This window comes from Ammospiza nelsoni, chromosome 2 (genome assembly GCF_027579445.1).
Source record: "Ammospiza nelsoni isolate bAmmNel1 chromosome 2, bAmmNel1.pri, whole genome shotgun sequence".
Taxonomy (NCBI): domain Eukaryota; kingdom Metazoa; phylum Chordata; class Aves; order Passeriformes; family Passerellidae; genus Ammospiza; species Ammospiza nelsoni.
Window position 1 is genome coordinate 4,626,469 of NC_080634.1, and position 20,191 is coordinate 4,646,659.

At 43.9% G+C, this 20,191-nt stretch overlaps 1 protein-coding gene across 5 annotated transcripts in view; it reads right to left on the reverse strand.

Moving 5' to 3' along the window:
* Positions 1-219: 219 nt before the first annotated feature.
* The window catches only part of MPZL1 (myelin protein zero like 1), a 35,420-nt gene continuing 15,448 nt past the window's right edge, over positions 220-20,191 (reverse strand). For 2 of the 5 annotated variants that reach the window (XM_059467129.1, XM_059467128.1), the window contains 4 exons: positions 18,306-18,519; positions 14,389-14,521; positions 11,017-11,122; positions 220-5,393 (listed from right to left, as the gene is read on the reverse strand). In XM_059467129.1, the coding sequence (XP_059323112.1) occupies positions 5,292-5,393; positions 11,017-11,122; positions 14,389-14,521; positions 18,306-18,519 (555 nt within the window). In that variant the 3' untranslated portion in view covers positions 220-5,291. Of the gene's footprint in view, positions 5,394-11,016; positions 11,123-12,765; positions 12,840-14,388; positions 14,522-18,305; positions 18,520-20,191 lie in introns of all 5 variants that reach the window. The other 3 variants (XR_009417971.1, XM_059467131.1, XM_059467132.1) reach the window with 3 other exon arrangements.

The following is a 20,191-nucleotide window of genomic DNA, read 5'->3' on the forward strand; positions in this document are numbered from 1 at the left end:
TTAAGTCAGTTCTCTGCTCTGCCACAGTTCCACTGGCATGTCTTGGTCCTTGTGGCTTGGTCCTTGGTCACAGGGTCTCCAGTGGCAAGTTCTGCAGCTGTGTTGGTCACCAAGTGGACACAGTGACTGAAGAAGAATACTGCTAGGAAGAGAGGTGGTGTATTCCAGTCCCCCTCCCTTCCCAGTCCCCAGCCAGGTAAGACTCATCCAGCAAACCAGTAATGGGAAAAAAAAAGTGTATTAAAATATTCACAAGATTACAATAGAAAACATTAAAGTCCATTCAAGAAAAAATATCCAAGATAACTGTTTCCAGATGAGTCTGCAAAAGCACTAACAGTTGGTACACTGGCTCTTCATGTAATCAGGCCATGCAATGCATATCTAGCTCCCTCACACAGATTATACACCTGTCTTACAGGTGTTTGTTGTCTTGCACACCTCCAGGACAGAGGTTTATAAAAGAAAAGTACCCAGTCTATGTTTTCAGTTACATTTACCACATAAGAATAGTTGGCATTGGCAGGGAGACAGAAAACATTGCACAGCACACTGATCTCCAAAGGCATTGAACTTAGATTTTAGAGTGCAAAAATACCTGTAAATGAAAGGGCTTATTAGCTTTAGGGCAGTGAAGAGAAGGGAAAGAGAAACCTAAAGAACAGAATAATTGCTGAGCCTTGTTAATATGATTTTGTAGTCTCCCATATAAAATGTTACACTGCAGAGGTGTGGCCATAGCCCAGAAGTCCCACCCACCTTCTCTCTTGGTGGTTTTATTGAGGAAGTATTTCCATCACCTGTGATACAGTAACTTTTTGTATTTGAGGTCCTTGGCAGATACACTAGTGATGTAGAATTCCAAGACAAGATTCCAATACAGAGTGAAGGTGTTCTGGTCACAAATCAAAAACTCCATACCTGACCTCAGTGAATCCACTCTAAGGTGATGCAGCTTTTAAGCTGCATGCACACCTCTACTGCAGTTACAAGACAGATGGTTACCTAGACAGTTCTCAGAGGTTTAAAGAGTTTAAAAACCTAATTACAGCTCTTGTCACAAACTGAAATACCACTAAAGCTTTGAGAGAAAACAAAACCCTACAGGTCTCCAGTTATAAATGACACATTAGAAAATGAGTTGCAGGGGCATATCTGCCCCCCTGTAAAGGGTCTTAATGCTAACATTTTGTGAACATGATGAGCATCTTCCTCACAGAACAACTGCTGAAGTCAAAAAGGGTCACAGAAACCTGATGGACTGAGTACAGTTACCAATTTCCTTAGCTTGATACCTATTTGTAGTCCTCTTGAAATTCATTTATGATAAACAAAACCATAAGGAAGATTCCAGACTGATCCCAGTTTTGTTTGCACGATGAATAAGAGAGAATTTATTGCAAGTCTTTCATCACACAGGCCCTCCCATGTCCACTATCCAGGAGCAATGACCCCCCCTGTTTTAGTCCCTGGCTACTGCCTCAAGAGAGGTGCCTGTTCCTGCTCTGGGCTGCTGCAAGCCTGGCATGCAGCCCTTGTTTTAATAATAGATGATCCTAAAAAGAGCTGGCAGCAGTGCAACAACAGGACAAGGACAACCACCCTTCATGTTCCTCAAAATCCAAGCTGTTCTTTTCCTCCTGCAAGGAACAGCATCAGCAAATTGAGAGAACAACAGCAGCAGAGCAATCAGAGTTAAACTGCTGGTCACCAGAACAGCAGAACCAAACCTTGTCTGACTGAAATCTGCTTGCTCTACCCATCAAGGAAGAGAAGTCCTCTGTCTCCTGAGGCTTTTCTAAGTAAGCCAGCTCAGCATCAGTCCCTTTCATCAGCACAGGTTAACATATCATTAAACCAGCTCAGATAACCTGAGGAACAGAAAGTTCACAAGTGATGTCTCACAATGCCTGAAGTTCTTCTGACTTCAGCATGAATACATTACTTAATAATTATATTGCTCACTTTTCCATTACCAAAAAAAAAAAAAAATTTTTTTAAAAATCAACAGCCTTGGCACTGGAATGGGATTCACAGATTTCTGCCATTTCTGGGGGGAAGACTTTTGTTTCTTTCCAAAAGGATGTTTAGTGTTTTTTAAAAATACTTCCAAGTTCCTAAAGAGGACCCAAGAAGCCTTGCAGGGAGCCTCCTCAGTGTAGGCAATATCAACAATATTGTAGCCAGACAGGAGCCATGCAAGGAGATGTCTCCTTAAGTCAGTTAAAATCAGCCAGACCAGCGTGTCTCCTAAAGTTAGCACCAGATCAGTCCTAAAGTTAGCACCAGATTCATGTGCTTCCTAAAGTTAGCACCACATCAGAATTGTGCTCAGATTTTCCAGTACATTCCAGCAGGAAAAGAAGCAAACATTAGTAGCAGACTTCAGAGGCAAGGCCAGCCCCATCTTCTCATAGCAGCAAGTTTCTGATTGCCACATTCATCACAATTCTCCTTCTTACTCAAAAATGTTGGGGGAGCAAGATGGTGATGCACAGGGATGAACACAGGCAGATCAAAATCAAGTTTCTCCATTAACCACATCCAAAGCATTAGTGTTTTATTAAGTGTAAAATAAATGTTGGGAAGTAACAGCCTGATAGATAAGGAAAGCAGCAGCAGCAGGACTCCTCCTGATCTTAACCATAATTTATACTGGGTTGGAAGGGACCCATCAGGTCATTGAGTCCAACTCGATCCTACAGAACCACACACTGGACTGGACTGGGTTGGGAAGGACCTTAAAGATCACCTGGTTCCAACCCACCCACCATGGGCAGGGAACCTTTCATCAGAACAGGTTGCTCAGACTCTCATCCAACCAGACCCTGAACACCTCCAGGGATGGGGCATCCACAGCTTCTCTGGGTAACCTGTGCCAGGGCCTCACCAGCTTCTGAGTGAAGAATTTCCTCACTACAGTCACCAACATCAGCACTGCAGCAACCACAGCAGTGGATCTTATCAACAGAAGGAAGCTTGAGTGGACAAACTACCCCTGAGCATTTCTTGGGTGAGCAGGTCCCACTCTGTCAGCTGCCAGCACTGGGTACAAGCACCACAGCCCTTGATGTGGAATGCTGCTAAAAAACCCCTGCTTAATCCATGATATAGAAGAAGATATTTAAAGGTCTCCTGTGAAGAAGAAATTTTTCCATTTTTCATCTTGTATGTGTTATTGCCAAAAAATAAAATGCTAAAATATTTACAGAGTTGTTAGTTAGCCACAGCTCAGTTCCCTGCAAGACTTGGCAAATACCTGAAAACTGATGCTTTAAAACTCAAAACATGCCCTTTTTTTGATACCAGCCAAGTCTTGGAAGAAGAATTAGACAAATTCAGATATTGCAGGATTAGCAACTGACATATGGCAGAAAAAATTAATCTATGATTTCCTTTTGAGCCCCAGTTTTAAGAAGCTGATTCTGGCTTTGAGGACAATGTCCTAAGATCTACGCAATGCACGTGTACAAAAATAAAGCTGTTGATTTCTAATAAAGGCAGCTGTTGTCAGGAAACCAGTGAAGTCTGATCCTGATGAAAGAATATAGTGTTGGCATACCTAATTTTCTTGGGGAAAAAACCCCCACTGAACACAAAATAATTATTTAAATTGCACTGTCATAATTAAAGGATTACCTAATGTGGTTGTGAAAGGGTCTGCCATGGGCCTGTAACTATTCTGCATATGCTTAGTGTAAAGAGTCAAACGTGGGCTTGAGTTTGTTTGGAGCAGGTTGCCCAGAGATGCTGTGGAGGTCCCACCTGTGGAGATGCTCAAAACTGGGCACAGTGCTGGGCAGCCTCCTCTGGCTGACCCTGCTGGAGGAAGGCTGGATGATCTCCAGAGCTCCCTCCAACCTCAACCATTCTGGGACGGATTCTGAAACAGACTGAACTAGGAAATGGGCAAGAATCAGAGAAAAGGGGTTAGTTACCATAGACCAAACTGAAAACTACTTGCTGCCAAAAAAAACCCCAACACAAAACAAAACCACCACATTGGGATATACAAAACAGAAATCCTTCTTCTATATGCCGCTTTGAGAAGATCTCTGCTGGAAGGCCACTTCTAGTTTAGAGCACCAGATTTCAGGATACAATGGGTCAGCAAAAGAAATCCTCATCAGCAGAGACCTTTAATAATCTAGGAGGAGTTTAACCCAGAAAAAAGAGGCTGGAGAATTGTATTCAACCACTAGACTTGCAGAGATTAAGGAAATAAACTGTCCATCCGCATCTTCTGTGCAAATATTGGTCACACAAAAAAAACCACACATCAAAAAACCCAAAGAGCCCTAGATTTCCTCCAGAAGTTGTTCAGCCTCCACTACAGGCTTTTGAGAACAGATAAAGCACTTCCAAGGAGGTGACAGTGGCATAATGGAGCCATGGGAGAGCGGTATGGGAGTACTACAGCTTCCAGATCCCTTGGAGCCCTTTTAACACATGAAATGACAGAGCTTTGAGGAAGAAATATTTCACTGAAAGGTTCAACAGAGTCTGAGGTAACCACCTACAGCTACATCCTCCTATGCCTTTAACTCACCCTCTCCTTTGCTTTCATAGGTAAACTACCATTTCACAAAATTACATCAACACTATCCCTGTCCCTTAAAGGACTAAGCTTGAATAGCTGGGGCTCATTGAGAAGTAAACAGTTTTGTGACCCACGTTACACAGGTCAGGTAGGCCTAAAGGTTTCCTTCACTCACACTGCTAAGACATACATTTCTGATAGCTAGGAGTCACAATTTGGCTTACATGACCAAGTGAGAGGGTCCAGTTTACACGAGAAGGCAGCCTGTACTGAGAATCTGACCAAGGAAAGATAAATACCCTGCATACATAAAGAATTCTGAATATAAAGAAAATGTCTTCTTTATAGTCACCTCAACAAAAGAAATTAAGCCCTATAAGCAAAGAAAAAAAGAATCTCCAGGTCAATCTAGGCATCTTCCAGTTTCTCCATTAATAATCAAGATAAAAATATTTTAAAATTGTGATGCGAGTTTTCACTTTCTCTCTCGTCACACAAGATACAAAAAAAAAAAAGAATATTGGCAATTTATAAGCAAAATTCTTACCGCATTTCAACATGCAACATTGGTCTCACTTCTGTACGATTAAATAGACTATTTACACACAATACATATATATCTCTCCCTCTGTATGCACATGCATTGGTCCTAGCCTAGGCATCAAAGGCCACATGTGAGAGTTCTCTGGGTCAAATCTTGCTCAAGCAATTCCAGTCTGAATGTGTGTTGTCCTTTGGATAGCTGAGGATCTCAGTTCTTCCGAATGTCGGCGTAGACCACAGACTCTGACTTGTTGATCTTGTCGCTGTGCTGTCCCCCGGAGTGATCTAACTGCGCGTAAATGACTGGGCCCTGCGGACACAAGCGACAGGCACAGTCAGCTTTGTCAGAGCTGCCCACACTGCCCCTCACTGCCACGGGGGCTGCAGCCAGATGAATGCTAAAGCAACACCACGGAGCTTCAATGACTGCGAACGGCACTGGGAAGCGGGTGGAATGAACCCTCAGCTGCACGTGAGCTCTAGTCTGCCACCTTTCTCCCCTCAGGAGCATGCCAAACAGCACCCTTGCCTCCCTCCAAACCTGCCTGCTGCCACAGAAAGCAAAATCCAGGATCCCTTGCTCTGAAAAGCAGCAATTCTCGTGTGCTATGTAGCAAAGACGTGGCTTAGACAGATGCATGCCAGATTTAATATTGTTCTAGAGGAACTGTCCTAGAGGTTACCAGTCAACAGCAGAGTGTACTTCCCAAACTGCTGCTCAGGTCCTGTAAATCCCAGCATGGCTGTGCCACTTGGAAAAGGAAGCTGCAGCCACCCTGTGACTCAAGTCACTGCCCAAGCCAGTGACGGGGCCAAGACTTGCACAGCAGTGAGCCAGAAGTGCTAAAATGGTGCAGCAGTACAGAATTCTTACCTGACCTCCGAGCCAGCCCAGGCAGCAGCAGCTCACAGACACCTTGGGCAGGCATGGCCTCACACCCTGTGACATTTGCTGGGGTGCATTACAGCCCTGGCTTTCAGCTGAACGTGTGAACACTTCCTTAAACACCACATCCTCTAAAACATAGCCCAGGGAAAGCCAACTGCAGCTACTGATGACAGGACTGCAACCTCCATGGAGCAGAGCTCCAGCAAGACAGGTGGGACCTTGATGGCAAGGGAGCTGCAGCTCCCATGGTGAACCCTCCAGCTGAGACAAGCACAGGGCTGCCACCACACAGCCCATGCAGGAGGCAAAGGGACTGTGTTATCTCAGGATGACTGGGGGGAATTGAAAATACAGAGCTTTTAGTTGAGTTGTGGCTTTTTCAGCAGTTTTTCCTTCAAAACCTTTCATCCATTTAAGTGTTCTGGTGTCCCTTATGTCCCAGGAAGAAGTAGCCTTCACTACTCCTAGTGGTAACTCCTCTACCCTCTTCTTGCCAGTACTTTTGGAATCCTGACAAATTAGGAAACATTTGTATGGACCTGACGCAAAAATTTTTCCATCTATTGTCCAAAGCAATTATGAGCCAGAGATGAAAACAGACCTTCTGTAGAGAAAATTAAGCTGTTGAAGGACCACAGATACCTTCCTGCACAGCTGTTTTCCCCCCAGTACAGTGGCAAGGCTCATTCCTGATAAATACCTTGTTCTCTTTGAGAAGTGATTTAAATCCACATTTTATTCCTTCTGGGTAAAGTATTTCCAAACTTGTAAAGAATAGAGGAAGAAGATTTGACTGAAGGGTGAAAACTTGCAAGTAGGTATAAAACCCTGAATATAAACAACACACTGAGAAAATGAAAAAAAAAAGACACTGATGTCCTAGAAAACCCTGGATTTCAAATCTCATTACAGCCACTTTGTAAAAAAACTCCTCTGCTATTTGCTTTCATGTTGGTCTGGTCTCCAACACTGTATTGAGATTAATAATTCCAATCAGATCACAGTGTCTATATAAACTTCAAGACAAAGTAACTCTGAAGTTTAATTGCAAGCAGTTTTGGAAATCTCATCTGCCTGAGGCCAGAGGTCAAGGGGATGATAAATTCAGCTTAAGAGCATTTTCAGTTAAAAAAATTATAAAAATAATAAATCTATCTGCAGGAAGTACTCACTGTGACATTCCAAATTTTGTTCAAGTAATTCTGCTGGGTCAATTGTCCACCAGTGGAGTTCACTCAGTATCAGTTAGCACTGTACTGGATTTTTGCCAGTTTACATATAGTCACTGTGCTGCCAGCAGCATGTTAGTGCTGTGGAGAGACTAACTGCTGTGATCAGCTGATCCAAACCCAGCTATCATTGTCTCAATTTGCTCACTGTCAGTCAACTAAAAAAAGTGGTAAATAGCCAATACAGAGAAAAGGACAGACCAAGGATTCATTGCAGGGTTCATCTATTTGATTCACTGCCAACTGATTCTCTAGCTCACTCTAAGCATCACCTGGGCCATTTTAAAAACTGTCTAAACAATTCAGAACTTTAATCTAATCCCAAGTAAGCTCATCCTGACTCTTCAGAACCAGAAGACAGATCAGCACTGCTATATAAAACCAGCATTTCCTGAAGCCTTGCAATTTTTCCATTCAGAATTGAAGGGAAAAAAGCAGCAGGTGTACCTGCTAAGGGTTTGACAGCAGTCATTAATTGTAAGTTACAAAAAAGAAAAAGGAATTACAAAGTCAGACCACCATGGTCCAACAGGAATCTACAGAACATTCAAATTTCTCAGATTCTGAATGATGTTGCAACTACTACAGATTCAGGCTCTGGGAAAGTTAGCTGAAATTTCAATCAAGATTCTTGGCATTACAAACTGCTCCTTCTCAGGGTCCTGGGATCCAAACAAGGACATCCATGTGGGAAATCCATGTAGTTCTTGCTTTCACTGTAAATCATTTCTTACCCACACAAATAACAGTTCTGGTAGAACAGCACTCACTAGAGAATGATGGCAGGGACAAGAACCACCACAGAGAAATCTGACAGGACAGAACAAACCTGCTGAGAAGGAGGGCACAGTGAAAACAAGCAGAGCTGATTCGAGCAGCTGAACACCCACGGAATCAGATATGCAAACTCCAGAAAGCAAGGCACACACCTAAGTAACTTGCACTCAAAACAAAAAAGTGCAGGCTCAGTGCACTTTCAGCAGAGATGTAATGCAGAAAAATACTCAATCACTGATTCTTGAACTGATACATAAATTAAAAAATGAATAAACTTCATTTAAGTCATTTAAATGCCACTCTAAGAGCGAACACCTCTGCTACTGCTTCTAACTTGCAGAGGCAGTTTTGTTTGTATTCACAGTTCTTCACCAGTGAAGTACAAAGCATTCATTCACTTCCTACACACCCTACCTTGTAAAAAAGCTCCAAGGAAGACCACAGGCCTCTGCTGCTTGACCACAGCACTGACTGTGGGAGCCACTGGTCTAAAACTGCCAGGCATTCCAAGAGACAAGAGTGTGCCTGAATCAGCAAACAGCCTGCAACAGCTCTGGGAACTGCTAGGAATGACTATCTGCCTTTCACCTCAAAAGCTTGAATACTACAACTCATTTCTTGATTACCAAGAAACACTTGTATGTGATGAAAGATTTCAAATATGTTGATTTGCATGCCGATAGGACCCTTAAAGAAACAACCAAACAATGGCTAGAAGCTAACAATGTAAGTCCAACCAAATGAAATTTAGTTTCCTCACTTGTTGAAATATTCTGTTCAAAATCTGATCTACCCTGATTTCACTGTGGATCTTTTTAAAGAAAAGGAAATATGTTTAGTTGTTCTGTAAAGATGGGGCAAATGCTCAAAAGGAGGTAGAGGAACTACTTGCTGCTACAAAAGTCTGCCACAAAAAGAAACTCTGTTTGCCTGACAAAAGAGATTAAAATTCTAAGAACCAAACTAAAACTGAATGAAACAACAGCCATTTGTAGTATTTTTCAGTTGAGGTCAGCAGTGCTCACACTTTGTGTTTTCCTTTAGGAACTTACCTGCAGGGAGAACTCTGTCAATGAAGAAACAGACTGCAGTGAGTACAGAAGGGCAAAAGCACCCTGACTCTGAGTTAACAATACAAAGTTTAGATTTACTCTGCTGCTCCTTCCAGTACACTGAGATTCAGAACCCTGGGGACACGGAAAGGTGAGGACACTGCAAGTTTTCACACCAAACATTGGAGTATTTTTGCTGTGAGGATGCAAGCACAGAACAGCATCTGTGTGTAGCTCTCTGGGCACTTGCAAGTACTCCTTCATGCCATGACAATAATTAGCTTAAACTTTGGGGGTTTCTGACCTATGGATGTTGACTCCAACAGCTACTGTATCATAAATCTCAGTGTGCTGGTTTTGCAAAATTTTTTTGAAGGGGAGATGGTAGGAATCATCTGTCTCACTCACCCATTCCAGAAGCATCTCCCATGATCTACAAAAGACAACTTTTATCCAGGCCTTATAGGCAGCATGCTGTTACAAGACCTAGTCCAATCAAAATCTGACTATTTTTAAACCCTGATTCTATAGCCTCTGTGAATAACTTATCTCTGAAGGCAGAAGGCAGCTTTGTGGGTCTGTGTGCTGGAACTTTGGAAATACTGCATAGCCCTGAACAAAATGCATTTCAAAACCAAACCAGAAGCCCAGCAGAGTAGGAGCTTAGACTTTACTGAGCTGACTGTTAGCACATTTATTTTTTCCTGTATTGTTAATACATTAACACACATCTCCATTATTGTGTCAGGAGAAATTAACAAACCAGGTATTGGCTTCCACACACTACACTGCTGCCACTTGCTAAAAGGGGGTTAACTAAGAAAAAGTCCATTTTGAACTTAAACTCTCTCAGGACCTGTATCTACACAAGAAAATTGCTAGAAACACTCAAATCGAGGGAAGAAACTGCTTCCAAATAAGGAAATCCTGTACTACTAACAGGTAATGATCCATTGCATAGAATCCCTGCCTGACTCATGCTCTGTCCCCTCCATGGGATGCTAAGTCTGGATAAAAGCCACTTTTCCCCTTCAAAGTCAGCAGAACTTTGCCAGACACAGCAAGCACAAAGACTGGCACTTTCAAGCCCACAAAAGTTGGGAGGCTCAGCAGAAGAGAGCTCTGAGCAGCACAAATCATCTGCAAACTGGTCAGAACTTAGCTCCTCCCCTTGTGAAGGAACTAAGTGCCATGGAGCATGAGAGTGCAAGGCAATTCCTCCCCATTACCATCCCAGAACAGACTTGGCAGCTCTATGGGGTGATCCATACCTGACAGACATTGACTGTGTCTGTGTTAAACAGATACTCACTGACCACTCCCCATCCTTGCACTTCACTACCACCTGTGCATGTTAATGCACAAGATCACAACTGTGGCTATGATATTTTCTGAAAAATCTTTTCCTTAGGATTTTTTCTCCTGAGAAGCCTCAAAACCAAAATGTAAACAATGGTTATCTGCTGCTGTGGAATGCAACAGGTAGATCTGTGATTGGTTAATGGCCAACCACAGTCAGCTGGCTCAGACTCTCCGTCCAAGACAACAGCTTTTGTTATCATTCCTTTTTCTATTCTTAGCTAACCTTCTGATGAAATCCTTTCTTCTATTCTTTTAGTATCGCTTTAATATCATATATATCATAAAATAAATCAAACCTTCTGAAACAGAGTCAGATCCTCGTCTCTTCCCTCATCCTCAGACCCCTGTGAACACTGTCACACACAACCATGGTTTTTTACCATTTAGTATGAGAAGTGCTTAAAACTCCATCTCAGCTAATACAAAGATGCTCCTCTTTGAAGTGCACCAAGCCTTCTACAGCAGAGCTCAGCAGCCCCAGCTCCCTGCGCGCCCCTTGTGCAGCACACACACTTTCACCAGCAGACAGCCCCTACAGCACGAATCCCACCCTGCCTGGATGCTCTCCACAGCAGCCGGCCCAGGCTGGGGGAATCCTGCCTGGGGAGCAGCAGGAGCAGTTACCTGGTGTGATCGGGCGGGCACGCTGTTTACCAGGCCCTCTGTGTCGGAGGGCGCCTTCTGCGGAGCTTGCTTAACCGGAGACATCAAGCTCTCAGAGGTACTGCAGCTGACGAGGTGGCAGAGCAGAGTTTGCACGACAATGTTCAAGAGGCACACGAGAAACAAAACAAAAAAGAACAAAACAAAAAGAAAAAAAAAAAAAGAAAAAAAGAAACAAAAGACGAATGATGGCAAGATGAAATGTGGCAGGCTACGCCAAAGTAAAAAAAAATGAACATAATGGACTCTGAAATAAACACACACAATTCTCCATCTCTCCCGAGACATTTCTCTGTCCTTCCTCTGAGCTTCACTGGGAGGAGCAGCTATTAACATAGGACAGCAGCTCCTCCACAACCCCTGGTCCTTAGATACTCTCATTCAACTCAGCCTCTCTAAAATCATGTGTTTTCTTCTCAGTTACCAGTGGTAAACAGCAATTATCTTCTACCTAGAAGCTAAACAATGCCAGTCACTGAGGCAAGTGTTGTACCAGTGCTAGTTAGAGCCAACACTTGCAAGAGCCACCAGCTCTCTCTACACAAGCAAGGTACTTCCTGCCCAACTCTGCATTAGTTCCCTTGCTTTCATAGTTAGTCTGTGAGCCCAGAATAATTCTCCCAGCAGACACCAGTCTGTGGAGCAACTACTTTAAGAGTCACACAGGACATTTATGCTGTGTGCCCTCATATAGCTACTTGAGTATTTAATCATGCAAATCATGGTTTGAAAACAAAAGAATGGTCTTGTGGTGGGAACCAACACCCCTAAAAGAAGGCTGCTGGTTTTCACCCTCTGATTGCTTCTTTTCATCTGCTTAAAGCAGGACTGAAAAGAAAACAAGCGTGTGATAGAAAAATGAATACCACAGAGCAAATGCCCTTAAAGTTGGTGACTTCTGGGCAATGCAGTGATGGGTCTCTCAGTGCCTTCCTGTACCAAAGCACCCAGCAGAGTTAAGTAGCCTTCTCCTTGGCAAGAATCACAGGAGTGCCCTCTGCTACAACCCCCTAACCACTGGGCATCCTTTTTTCTCAGTCTTTGTAGACAGTGTATAAATTGAGTACAGAAACAAACAAGGACAGTGACATTAAGCAGACCACCTCCTCACAGGGCAAGTATTTTTCACCCTTTGGTAGGTCTTACCATGGCAGATTTAGCTCCTCATACATACAGCAGCTAGAAATAAGATACTACCCCAGCCATCCTGGCAAGGGGTCGTGACTGTCTCAGAAACAATGCATCCCTTCTGTTACCAAAATTATGTAATCAATAATTGCTTTATTCACAAAACTCCTCAGATCTACACTGTCTAAATGTTATCATTCAGGTTTAAGCAACTAATCTACTTAGATTCCTGCAAGTTTTCCAATATCCAAGCTGTATGAGCCAGAGGAATGCTTACAGGGATTTTACTTCTATTCTGACACAGAAAGAGCTCTGAATTTCCTATGTTTTAGTGAATGCACTGGCAAATTCACTGCTGGAAGAGATGGAGGGACATCATCTGAGATAAACAACAACTCCACCCCAGTCAGACACGAGACAATGAAACCCAAGCACCCAGTGAAATGCAGCATCCCTTTGCCAACAGATTCCAGCACAAATTACAGTGATGTTAGTAGAGAGCTAGCTGGTTAGTCAGCAAAGGAAGGGGAAATGTGTACACACACACAGGTATTAACAGCAACCACCAACTTGATTAGTTACCATGGTGTCTAGTGGGACTGGAAGAGAAGACCCAGCCCTGTTACATTCCCAATCTGGCGTCTATATCAGGATCTCTGTAAGGAGAGGAAGGTAAGCAGGATCCGATCCCAGCACACCAGGGCAGAAAGAAAACAAAACAAAACAAAAAAACACCCAAGTCAGAGCATGAATGGAAACTGTGGCCATGCAGGGGTTCCAGATGCCACGCAGGGCCCCAGCCCACCTCAGTTCAAGGCAGAATGGTTATCTAGGTGTAAGTGCTTCTCTCCACCACCACACACCGGGTTAGCATCATGTGGAAGACAGTCCGTAAGTTTGGAGGGGGTCACAGCACACTTGGTTTCTTTCTACACATCATGCAGAGCTGGCATGGTCAGTGAAAGCAGGATTTAAACCTCAGAGATTACTTTCCCAAGAGAGTAGTTTAATCTGCTACAAGAAATCACAGTGCATCAACTACTGCTCCAGGCTCAGCACCAAGATGTGTCCTCCAGCAGGAAGACACTGGAGAGCAGGTCAGTGGGAAGCAGGGCAAGCAGGCCACCTCAGGCACACTGCTGGGGCATGACACTGCAGGGTTCTGTCCAGTTCTTAGGGGAAGGACACATGCAGAAAGGGAAAACCAGGCTTTCCACACAACTCTGAGCACACACAGCCACCCTTGCTGTATTTAGCCTTACCATAGGGCAATAGCCAACTCACTTTGTCTAAGCTCTCCAACTGGGAAAAGGACAGGGCAAAGTTTAATTTGGAAATCCCCACAAGCTTATTTTTGGAGTTATTTTCTTTTATCCCACAGGCAACCCAAAGAACCTGCAATAAGCAGGAATATTTGTTGGGCAAAGAACAGAAGAAACTTGTATGTTTTAGGGTTGTTTCTAAGACTACATACATAATTTTCATTCTTTCTTAGAGAAGCAAATTACCAGCTAATTAGAGAGGAGAAAAAAGGAAGCACCTCCTCCACCAGCAGCAAGTTTCATCACCACAGGACTCTCATCTGCCTTTGTCAGTTCTTGTTGCTTTTTCACATGCCCACTCAAAGAACTGTGCTTCACTTTGGAGTTATTCTCCTAACACTAAAAACCCTGCAGGGATACGAACAGTTAACAAAAAACAAGCAGTGAGTGAGAATGGATGCAGAGTGGCTACTCCTTCCTTACTTTCAAGTGTGGTGATGAAGGAGGTTTTGGCACGTATTTTGGTCCAGGCTTAGGAGGCAGACATTGGTAACAGAAAAATCCAGTCCTAATCTCAACACACAGCACTCCTTAAAAGTGCATGTGTGGTGCTTTTCCTTTGGAGGGGTAAGGAGAGCTGGAGGGAACAGATCAGAGCTAGAGTGTCTTGGATTAAATGCTCTGAGGGCATGTATCCTTGTGTCTGGGGATCAGCTCCAACACCTAGTGATTTTCAGGTGCAACTCATGGTCAGTAGGTCTCTTCAAGCTCAGTACAGAGGTAACCACTAAATGCAGATGATCACAGTTCCACATGACCATAGCAATCTCTAGCTGTGATTACCAAGGCTCGGCTGAAATAACTCCTACCCCCCTTTAAGCCCTCCCTCTGAGCCTGCTGCTGTTCCACACATCAGCCAGGGGTGAGGAGGGAGATCTCTTACCCAGAGTATCGTTTTTTAGAGTTGTTCTTTCTGATGACAAGACACACGACAATAGAGATGAGCGATGAGAGCCCCGTAACCGTACCGATGGCTATCCCCGCCACGGTGGCAATGGGGAACGCAGGCAGGCTGTCTGCGGAGAGAAGGGAGAAAACATTCAACTCTTCTGCATCCCTGCTCAACACAACTGCAAACCACAAATGCCCCTGAGTCTGGGTTCATTTAGAGCAGGAGGCAGTAATGTGATACCCAGAAATTACAGCATGCAGCCTGAGTGGCAGTGGCAGCAGGCAGCCAGCAGAGTAACATCAACAGAGCACACACCAGGAGTGTTCTTAGTGTCACCATCCTTCAGGAGAGAGTTCACGTTCAACCAAAAATTTTTACATGTCAGGGAACACAAGTGACAATGAGGACAACCCTGTCTCATATTGTATCTGAAGGGGAAAAAAAAACCAGGTTACAGCCATCTGGCAATTCCCAGCGAGGTCAAGAGGAAGAGGCAGGCACGCTTGAAAGCGGATTGGGACACAGCACATGGCTAACCCACCAGGAGTGCTGAATGCTGGGTGTTCTCCAGGGAGCATGCAGCACACAGCACAGCTCCCACCCAGCATCACCCTTAGCAGTGTTTATACATGACTGGTGTCTCCAAACACAGCCCTGTACATTTTTATAGACTCATTTTTTAACCTTCTTAAGTCAGGATCATTGTACAATACCAGGAAAACATGTAGAAGAACACAGTGTTGCTTTACTCACGTTTTCCCTAATATTATTTTGGGGGAGAGTAGGCCAAAAATGAGCAGCCAGAAACAAAAGCCAATCAGAGAATGAGTACAAAATACCTACAAGTCAAAGAATACACAGACTACCATTACAAATGAGAAAGTCCTTTCCTTCCCCCCACATCATGTTAACATCTCTGTCCAGAGGGTTTCTTACAAGACTCCATGCTGCTCTAGCTACTTATACCAAAACCAAGTGAATCAGCAAAAACTCCAACAAGTAAAACCTACACCTATATAGAAAAATCTGTTTCAGACACCTCCATCTAATCATCATAGAATTGTTGAGATGGAAGGGAAGTCTTGAGATTGTCTAGTCCAATCCCCTGCTTAAATTAAGCAGGGCCAGGTAGCACAGTTTGCTCAATGCTCTGTCCACTTTGGATTTGACTGTCTCCAAGGACAGGAGACTCTTCAGGCAACCTAGCTGTCATGGCTTGACAGTGGCCCTACACCAGGCACCACAAGAGTCACAGGCTCACCCTCCCCTGCCACAGCTGGGCAAAGGAGGGAAAAGGAAAAAAAGTTAACAAAGGTTTCATGAGTGAGATAAGGACCAGGAGAAGCATTTCAAGGGCAAAACAGGCTCAACTTTAGTTGCAAAGTGAAATGTATTAGTTATAGATTCAGAGAAGGATAATGAGAAGTAAAATAAGCCCTCAAAATACCTTCTCCTCCCCAGCCCCTCCCTCCTTTCCACTCACAGCACAGAGAGACAGCATGGGGGTTTTGGTCAGCCCCTCACCAAGATTTTCTTCCACTGCTCAGGGAGAGTCCTTCTCCTGTGAGGCTGTGGGATCCCATGAGCTTCTCCAGAGTGGCTCACTCTCACAAGCAGCAGCCAAACCACACCTGCTGCAATGTGAATTCCCCCACGGGCAGACTGTCCTCCCAAAACTGCTGTGACATCTCTCTTTCCTTGGGGTACAGTCCTCCAAGGATGGGCTGCTCCAGCCTGCAAGCAGGGCCCTTTCTCTGCACCAGGTCTTCCACTGGATCACAGCCTCCTCCAGGCATCCACCCACTCTGGCATGGGCACCTCCTACAGGGGCTGTGGGTGGATCTCTGCCTCCCCTCTGGATATCCATGGGCTTCAGGGGCACAGCTGCTTCACCAAGGCCTGCAGAGGAATCCTGGCTCTGGCACCTGAGCACATCCTTCCCCTCCTTCTCCACTCACCTTGGTCTCTCCATGTTGTTTCCCCTCATATAATCTCACCTCCTCCTCTTCTCTGTCTACGAGCAAAAAAACCCTGCGACCTTGTTTTGATTTTCTTCTTAAATATGTCACCACAGAGGCATTACCAGCCTCTCATGGGCGCAATTTTGGCCAGCAGCATGTCCATCTTCTGGGCCATCAGCCACTGGCTCTGCTGACACGGTGGGAAGCTTCCAGCAGCTTCTCACAGGAGATATCTTAGTGGTCCCCTGGTATATACAAGCAGGCAGTGCCAAACCAATACACTACCTACCATGTAGGTACTGCAGTGAAAAGCAGCTCAGTTAGTTTGGCAATTTTTAAAAATGAGGCCACCATGGAACTTATTAAATGCTTAATGCAAAACCTAAAGCTAACCTATCATCTATCAGCTCATTGAAATGGGCAAAGAATGAATATGGCTTTGAACAGTTTATACCACCAGATGTACAATTCAGAACCATTAGATGCACACACAGTAAAAAAATGTGCACAAATGTCATCATGCATTTATTCCAATTGAAAACATTGCTCCAGCTCAGTTCAGGATGAGTTACAACCTACTGCAAGAGCTTGGAAACACATTTTCAGTCATCCTAAAAATGTGAAGAGAACTGTTGCAGCATTTTCTCCAATGGTGAGAAGTGTTTCAAATACAGGGCTCCATTCAGAATCAGATTCTCTTCCTGGTGCCCCACCTATGGAGAAGACAGCATGCAAGTGTGTTGAAAAATATCAGCTGAATTAGTGTACTAAGGTCAGTCTTTAGCTACTTAACCTGGACTAAAATCTGAAAAGGCTTTTCCAAGCCAGCCTGACTTTGCCAAACCAGCAGCTGCTTTACTGCTTCTTCATAGTGACAATCATTATGAGAAAATAAACAGATCCTATTTTATATAGGCCTCAAACTTCCAAGAAACAGAAAGTTCTAAGTGATAGCTGGACCTCCAGAGATCCTGCTCAACCCAAACTGTTCCATGAAGAGAAAAATTAGATAGAGATCTTTCTTACATACGGACATGGAATGACCTCCTGAGCAGGGGTACACACCTGCTCTAGCAGCAGAATCATTCCAATTAGGACACACAGACAGGTATCTTCCCTAACATATCAAAACTAATGGAATGCTGCATCAGCACTGCCATTTATGAATTCAACATTTATTCTTGTCCTTCCTGAATTATAAATTTGAAATGCAATTACTGTAACACTCATTTCATTGTACAAAACATCACCTTTTGGCTGACCTCAAGTTGAGCAATCAAATGTTTTGGATGATAAAGGCAAATAAAGAGCCAAACTGACAAACAGAATCTTTGTGCTCTTCAACTGTGACAAATGTTGCCAAATGCTAACCAGAAGCCTCGTGTAACTACAAGTAGCCAGGCTCTGAGGTTTTTAAGAACCACCATGGATTCTTTAAGAACACCTGAGTAAAAGAGACTGAATGCACACTCAACACAAACACCTTTGCATGGAACACAGTAGCATTTCACTTTCTGTATGTTTAGATCAGATGTACAGTTTTGCACTCCATTAAGTATACCAGAAGGGTTTCAAGCAAGCAAGGGTTTTCTCCTTGCTCACCAGACTTCATAAGTCACCCTAACCCTTGAAGCAGCATAATGCAGGAAATATATTCACAGGACTTCAAAATGAGAAATGTGTTTTCATTAAGCCTTCCATCAGCTTTTCCTAGTAATTGTTTAAACCACAGGAATTAGTGGGCATAGAGGAAAAGGGTATGACATAAAATTTTAAAACAGCTAACAGATACTGGCTCCATTATTAGGACCTGGAAGAAGAGAATTAAAAACCAATTGTTCCCTCCAGGCCACTCCCCCACCCCCAATAAAAGTGATTTAGACAAGGAATGGAGGGGGAAAAAAAAACAAGTGAGAAGGAAAAAAATCATATAGGGTGAATGAATACCTTTCTCCACAACTCTAACTCGGATTTCTCCTGGTTTGACAACAATGTCAGGTGGGTTCTTGACATCACAAATGTACGTGCCGTTGTCCCGGAACTGCATGTTTGATATTGTGATAGAAGCATCTTTCTTGTTAAGATCTCCAGCCCAAGTGATCCTGTCTTTAAATGGTATGTCTTTTCCAGGGTATGACTTCCCATTAGAGTAATAGAAAAACTGCAGTCAAGGAAAAGAGGATACAAGAACAACCCAATTAGCAAGTACAGAGCCACTGTGCTTCTCCCACTATTCCAGCACTCTCCCAGAGCCAGCTGTGTTACTAAACCTCAGCCAGTAGCTGAAGTTTTTCTCCTCCTGCCTCACCACTTCTGTGGTCTACCAAGTCTGCCTTGTTGCCTCTTGATAACATAACCATGTTTGTACCTCAACCACACCAGAACAAGAGACTGCAAGTTTTGGTTTTCTGCTGGTTTTGATTTGTTTTGTGGTTGGATTGGCTGGGGCTTTTTTCTGTTTTGCAGAGGACAGAGTTTTGCAGACAAGGAGGTGGGGGAAAGAAAACAACCTGGTAACCTGATAATAATTACAGGACAGAACACTCCTGGAACACAGCCATCTGTCTTTCAGGCACAGGAAGCCGCCTGCATCCTAGCAGAAAAAGGACACCAAGTTTCCCATCTTGTGTTTTGCTGTGTGTTACTTGCAACTAAAGCACAGCTAAATTAACATGCAATACTCTCCCTTCCTTCCACCCCCTCAGAAAATCCCATGACCAATTTAGAGTATATCTAGCTGTTTTCCAGAAACCTTCAGGTAACTAAATATAACTGTTTCCCAGTTTTTAAGTGACTAAGCTGCACATTGGCTCTGCATTCCCTATACATGACCAAAACCCTTTGAAGAATAAATCTCCTTAGTACAGGCTAAGGAGGAACTGAGTATTTCCTAACCATACCTGCCCAAAATTGGAATTTACAGCAGCAGAAGTGCATAGACTTCTACAGGACAACTCTGCCTTCAAACACATGGGATACCCTAAGAGAGGCATCAAGGCTGCAGGAGAACTGCAAGAGCACATTCTTTCTTAATTGGTGTTCCACAGCACAGCAAGATAAATCTAATCAGGAATCAAGCTGAATTCCCTTCAGTTCAGTCTCCAGAGAATAATGAAAGAAATTCAGGACAATATTCCAGCTTCCTCTTCCTCCTGCCTTATTTACAAAGCAGTGGCTCTGCCACAGAACAGCCTGCCTACTGCCCCATATTTCCATTCAAGTCACCTCCTATTCTTTTTCCTGCCCTTGATCTCAGGTTTGCTACTCCGACACCCTCTCTATCAGACCTGCAGTCTGAATATCAGGCCTTATCACTTGGCAGCACAAATCTTGTCCAGATCAGGTATGTGCACATCATGGCCATCTGTCCTACTTGCAGGCAATCTTATTTGTTGTCTACAGATTACCATAAATTCAATGAAGTATTTCATGTGGTGGAAAGCTGGCAAGCACACAGCCAGCTGTCAACATTTTGGAGGGACCCTGCATCAGTCTGCAGCTTTTCCAGCTGGACTGTAACCTTTAACACAGCAGCACTGCATTACCACACCCCTGTGCACAGGGGAAGCCATCCCACTGAAATCTAGAATGCCAAAAGCAGATTCCTCAGCTCTCTAGATGTCCTGACCTGGGGAAGGAGAAATCACAAAGTAAAACATGTCCTGAAACACAAGTTAAGTGCCTCAAGCCATCCTTTGCCTGTGGTGGAGTGAGATGAGACTCTGGAACATGTGGTGAGGGAAGGGGACAAGCAGGAGAAACTCCCAGTTGAGTCAGCTTCACCACATGGCCACAAGATTGCCAGTGTGATTCTAAAGGGACACAGGACCATC